The sequence below is a fragment of the Hordeum vulgare genome, chromosome 3H (assembly GCF_904849725.1).
Source record: "Hordeum vulgare subsp. vulgare chromosome 3H, MorexV3_pseudomolecules_assembly, whole genome shotgun sequence".
In the NCBI taxonomy this organism is placed as follows: Eukaryota; Viridiplantae; Streptophyta; class Magnoliopsida; order Poales; family Poaceae; genus Hordeum; species Hordeum vulgare.
In genome coordinates this window covers 324,267,461-324,273,687 of record NC_058520.1, presented here as the reverse complement: position 1 = coordinate 324,273,687, position 6,227 = coordinate 324,267,461, and the positions used below count along the sequence as shown (strand labels likewise).

At 49.2% G+C, this 6,227-nt stretch overlaps 1 protein-coding gene across 1 annotated transcript; it reads right to left on the bottom strand.

Annotated features, from left to right (window-relative positions):
• Nucleotides 1-951: 951 nt before the first annotated feature.
• LOC123443743 (protein indeterminate-domain 7-like) lies at nt 952-4,166 on the bottom strand. The gene is made up of 3 exons (XM_045120261.1): nt 3,340-4,166; nt 2,748-3,147; nt 952-2,017 (listed from the first exon to the last, which is right to left on the bottom strand). The coding sequence occupies exons 1-3, from the start codon at nt 3,515-3,517 to the stop codon at nt 1,210-1,212; spliced, it is 1,386 nt and encodes a 461-aa protein (XP_044976196.1). The 5' UTR covers nt 3,518-4,166; the 3' UTR covers nt 952-1,209.
• Between the last annotated feature and the right edge of the window lie 2,061 nt (nt 4,167-6,227).

Below are 6,227 nucleotides of genomic sequence, written 5' to 3'. Positions count from 1 at the left end.
GGCAGACGCGAGTAGGATTATGCTTCACCAACCTACGAGTGTTTATACCTCAATTTCTAATAGAAGTAGTATAATTACACAAAGTTTGGGAAATGATCACAAGTGTATGCACTAAGAACAGCCGAGACCTTTTGGGTTTATTTCTAGAGGGCAAAAACTTAATTCAATCTTTGTCGGATAAGGGTAGTGATTTGTTTCTCAAAGCTCAAGGTTTACGTAAACACTTATTACAACAAAACACTTCTTATTTCATGAAGAAATTCATGAGCAAAGAGCACCCTTTGTCGGAAAAAATGTATCGGTACGTACGAATAGTACCAGGAGCCGAACATATGGGAAAAGGAACATAATTAGATGTGTTTTTCTATCTTAGAAATCTGAAAATAGATAAAGATTTTTTTATTTTTTGCAAGCATGGAATAATGCCGGCCCACGACCAATTACAGACAAAACCTTGTCACGGACGAACAGTAGCCGGGTACAGTACAGCGACTGATTGCACGACACAGTACACAGACACTCATATGCATGCATCGATAAACTACTGATATCATCCTAGGCCACATTTAGCTCTTGTAGCAAGAGCTCCCAAGCGACCACCTATCAGCACAATCAGTTCAGTTCAACCGAATTTACTTTTTCCTAATTGAATATAGTATTTTCAAATATATTTTGCCTCTCCTCTTTTTTTCCCCGAAGAAACAAAGTAGTATATATGGATTTTCCTTATACACGTAGAGAAAACAAGTTTTATATTCTCTAACAATGAGACCTTGGTTAGATAGAGAAAACTTTGTTTTGCCCATGTCAGAGAATATAAAACTTGTAGTGTGTAGCCATGAGACATGTACGCATAATTAGATATATTACCCAGCAAACGGAGAGTAGATATGTATGTAGGCAATGCACCAGCTGATCCAGTTGAGTGCGAGAGAGAGAGAGAGAGAGAGAGAAGAGAGACGACGGATGCATGTATTATTTTCACGTAGGTTTCGTTGATCCGAACTTTACCTTACAGTTGGCTTCTACCCCAAAAGAAACTCCAAAGCTTGCTTAACTTGCAACTTGCAAGATCAAGATCAAAGAGAGAGAGAGAGAGGGGGTTACCCAGTTCAAAACGGACGTATCCCCTGCTGAATGTAGAGGGTAGCAGCAAGCAGTACTCAGCGTCTGCGGTGATGAGATGCGACTATGCAACTGTTATGATGGCTAGCTATGGCTACCCATGCCATGCCATGGCTCGTTGCTGCTCTGCTGCTGCTGCGGCTGTGGCTGCCCTTGTTGTTGTGGGTCGTAGCAGGGCGCCATGTTGATGTTGTTGCTGGCCGTGTTCACGGCGGCGCCCATGCACGACGAGTCAAAGCCGGCGAGGCCGAGGATGTCGCGGTGCGAGAAGGCGCGCAACCCCAGGAAGTCCCTGGTCATGCCGTCGTTGGCCCCTCCCGAAGCGCCTTCCTCACCGCTCCGGCCTTGGGAGGCGGTCCTGGCGAGGCTCATCATCTGCTGGTTGCTGAGGCACGAGAGGCCGAGCCCGAACGTGGCACTGCCGGTGGCGCTGGTCGCCGAACCGGCCATCTGCGTGTAGTGCACTCCCGCCCCGCCAGCGCCGGCCCCGCCGATGGTCGCGCCCATCTGCGCCGCCTTCTGTAGCAGCGCTGTGGCCGACAGGTGCGCGGCTGCCGCAGGCGTCGGCACGGACGTGGCAGAGCCCTGCGCGGTGGCGCTGCAGAGCGGCTGCAGCAGCGGGTGGTGGACATCGTCGTAGGGCATCGTTGGCCACGGCTGCATCTCCGGCTTCACATCGTAGTTGCAATGCTGCTGCATCACTTGGGGATGGTGGTGGTCCTGGAAGGCGGCGAGCTCCTGGTGCTGCTGCATTAGATCGTGCGGCGAATAGAGCATGGCGTGGTGCTGGGCGTGCGCCATGGGTGGTGCCAGTGGCAGGCCGCTGATGGCCTTGTTGCTCTCCTCGGTTAGCGCGTCGCAGAAGGCCCGGTGCGTGATGAAGCTGTCCCGCCTGCATGCAATGCAACAAAGAAAGCCATGAGAAGAAATGCAGCAAAGAAAGCCATGAGAAGAAAAGGTAAAGCTAACTTTCCCCCGATTCTTTGTTCATTTGTCATATGCTACGCGACGCTCCCGTGCCGTGGCGGTGAGAGAGAAAGAGAGAGAGAGAATCAGGGAGGAGAGGACGCATGGAAGTGACACGAGGAGAATAGTGTAAGCATGCGTAGGCAATTAGGCTAGGCAGGAGGAGTGAGATGGAAAGGCAGCTCGGCCCTGCAACTGCAAAGAGATTCACATGTCTGAATTCTCGTCTCCCAAAGCTCGATCCTCATCATCACAGCATCTCTCTCTCCTTCCACACGGCCATCCATGGCCGAAACAAAAAGAAAGAGGACCCGTGTAAAAGTGGTCCATCTTTGCATCCATCCATGTTTCTTGTGCGTTGCGTTGCCTGACCTGGCCCTGATGAGTTCACGATCCAACTCGATCGCCACCACAAATCACAATGAGCCCCGGCCTCCCTTCTCTCTGGTTAATTGCGACCTAGCTAATACACTCGCTAGCTAGGTTGCCAAGCCAAGACTCAAGAATATATACAGTAGTAACGAGAAATCAACAAGACAAGACAAGGAAGAAAGATTTCATCATGCATGCATGCATAGGATAGGAAATTAGGAATAGGAATAGAAGGAAGAGGTGGATCGAGATGCATGCTAGGAAGAAACGGATAAGATGAGCACCTGGAGAAGACGGTTCCGCAGTCGCACTTGTACTCGCGGGTGCCGCAGATCTTGGAGTGCGCCTTCCAGTCGGACTGCACGGCGTACTTCTTGGAGCACTTGTCGCACTTCCACTTCTTCTCGCCGTGCTTGCGGAAAAAGTGCTTCTTGATCCCGGTGAGGTCGCCGAGCGCGCGCGACGGGTCGTGGTGGACGCACGACGCCTCCGGGCAGATGTACACCTTCTTCCGCACAACCTCCTTGCTCCCGCGCTGCTTCAGCTTCCATGGCAGGTTGTGCCCGCGCCGGTGCAGCTGCAGGTTCTGGTCACGCTGGAACCCCTTGCCGCAGATCTCGCACAGGAAACGGTTCGTCGCCATCAGCGTCGCCGGAGACAGCGCAACCACCTCCGACTCTGGGTCTGCAATTGCATTTGCATCCATCGGTTCCATGAAGAATACGGCCGGACAAAGAAGATTAATACACTAGTAACATGCAACAATCCTCCAGCAGATACAAACATGCGCATCAGCAACTCGTCGTCACTTGACTTGACTTGAGAGAAAATAAACAAGAAATTAAACCGAGGTCCGAGGAGAAGGACGGGACCTACCGGGGTTGCCGGGTAGGCTTCGCTTGCGCTTGTTGGAAGCCGTGGTTGGAGGAGGAGGAGGAGGGTTGGCAGAAGCGGAGGCGGAGGTGGTGAGGTTGGACATGCTGCTGTCCTGATCTGCCGATGCCGATGCCGCTTCTTCCGCTTCTCCACGCTGCTGAAGATGGTGATGATACATAAAGCGGCAAACTTGTAGTGCTCCCTAGGGGTTTGATTCAGGCCTTGATCTTTATTGGTTTCCTTAGGTTATACTGTATCTCTCTCCCTCCCTCTAAGCATAACTTAGCCAAGGCCCAAGGTGGGGGGTGGCAATAAATCGATGCTGCTACAGAGGGGGCATTAACTCAAGATCGGAAGAGGAGGAGGAACAGGATGGGGGGCAAGAGAGTGACAAGAGGAGAGAGTTCAGAGAGTCGTCAGGCAGCAGCTCAGGGAATAACACAGGTATCAAGGAGGGGAAGGGGACAAACAAGGGGAAACTGGGGTTGGTCAATGACTGAAGAGCAAATTCAGATTCTCTTCTCGCTCCTTTCTTCCTGCACTGCAACCCCTTCTTCTTTCTCTCTCTACTTTCTTTCTCTGCAGCAGTACAAGTGTACAACACTAGAGCAAGAATTCAAGAGCTGGCTGGCAGTGCAGGGTGGGAGAGAGAGAGAGAGAGAGAGAGAGAACGGAGATCCAGAGCTATGCAAGCTGGAAGAAGACGGCCGCCATGAGAGAGAAAAAGGTAGAGGGCACAGTGTTGGCAGCCATAGGGGGGAAGAAGGGGGAGGAGAAGAAGGCTGAGCAAATGACCAAACCAAACCCCTCCTTTATCTGCTTCCTTGCTTTAGGGGCCAAAAAGAAGAAAAATCCTGACCAAGTCAGCAATTGATCCTTCTTCCTTTCATGCTCTCTCTAGGGGAGAACTGCAAAAGCAAAATTAAAATTAAATAGAAATTAAAACAAAACAAAATAGTAGGCAACCCTTCTGTCCTCCATGTAATAATATATTTAAAGATGATGATAATTAAGTACAATAGTAGAAGTGGAAAGTATTTGAAATCAAGCACTGTAGATAACATTGTGGATCACAGCGACACACCACGCTGGTAGCAATGCTGCACCGATGTTGAGCTTTCTGTCTTTTCCCTTGTCTTACAAATGTAGATACTTTCTCTCTCATCCTACCTCTCTGAATTCCTGCTTTTCTTTATGTAATCACTACTGTACACCCACCCGGTTGGTACACCATAGACCATCAATCCTCTCACAACTATTAGATTAGATGGATACTGCATAGATTCTCAAGTTTAACCATTGTTTTTGGTTAATCACAGGGAATGCATGTTGGACATCATAGAAATAATATGTGATGATGTCTGCTACATGTATATATGTATATGTATATTGTATACCAACCACAATGTATGCGTGCATACATGCATGCATCATAGACATACTAGCTCCATGCCATGTGATTTATCTGCCTTTTCTTCTCTATTTTCTCTTGATGAGTCATCTTGGACCCCATGCATGCATATCATGGGTGCTCATAATTCAGAAATAGAAATCCTATCCTCTTGATGTCACGGGCCAGTATGTACATGGGTCATGAGAGCTGACGCTTGCTTGCTTGCTTCTATGACCCACGGTAAAATAAACTTCTAACAAAATATAATTGCTCATTGATAAAACGATGCTAATTAACACTACATTTGTTATGGAAATATTATTTGATAATAAAAATACATAGTTGTGTTAAGAGCAACTTCAATGGGATGATTAATTTCGTCCGTCACCGTCTGTTTGGATCCGTGCGGATAGAAAAAACGGTCCAAATGGACGCGCATCCGCTTTTCGTCCACGTGCCGACCCATTTCCGGGTCATTTTTGAGTCTGATTTGGGTCGGTACGGACACAAAGCAAACGGGGGACGACACATGCTTTCTTCATCCCCTGACCCGCCAGTCGATGGCACATTGGTCGTTCTCCATCCCTACCGACAGCGCCGACAACTAGCCCTCGCCTCACCCACAGCTTCGTCGTTGCAGCCTAGTTCCGGCGACTCCTCCCTCCTCCCGTACCTGTCCAACGCCTACCCACACCGCTGGGCCACCGCAGCTTCCCCGATCCCAATCCGTCGTCGTCGGTTAACTTCGTCGTCCATGCTCGCAAGCTATTCGACAGTTTGCCTCAAGTTACAAATGGATTGCACCAACGAGTTCTTTTTCCATAATGTTATGTGCGACTCCGACGACTCCTCATCCGACGATGAGGAGATGCTGCTTGTCATGTTGGCCCATGACCACCTTAATAGGCAGCGGCCGTTGTTCCGGGGCTCGATTCCGGAGCATGTTTTGGCCCATGACCACCTTAATATGGAAGGACTACTTTGACACAAGCAATTCGCTTTTCAAACATCAGAAATTCCAGCATCGTTTCCGTATGGCTAGGCATGTTTTCAACCAAATTCGAGAGGGGGTGGTCAGATACGATGACTACTCAGAGTGCAAAGAGGATGACATTGGAAAGATTGGCTTCTCAGTTTATCAGAAATGCATTGCAGCTATCTGAATGCTTGCTTACGGAGTTCCCGGTGATCTTATCGATGAGTACGTCCGTATGAGTGAGCCTATGTTCCTAGAGTCGTTGTACAGATTCTGCAAGGCTGTGGTTGCAGTGTTTGGTTCTAAGTACTTGAGAGAGCCGACTGTTGTAGACACAACCCGCTTGTTGGCGATCAATGCCAGCCGGGGTTTCCCAGGGATGCTTGACAACATAGACTGCATGCACTCGGAGTTGAAGAACTACCCTTCTGCTTGTCAAGGCCAGTACAAGGACCATGCCAAGGCTTGCACTATCATATTTAAGGTCGTGGCCTCTCAAGATCTCTGGATCTGGCACTC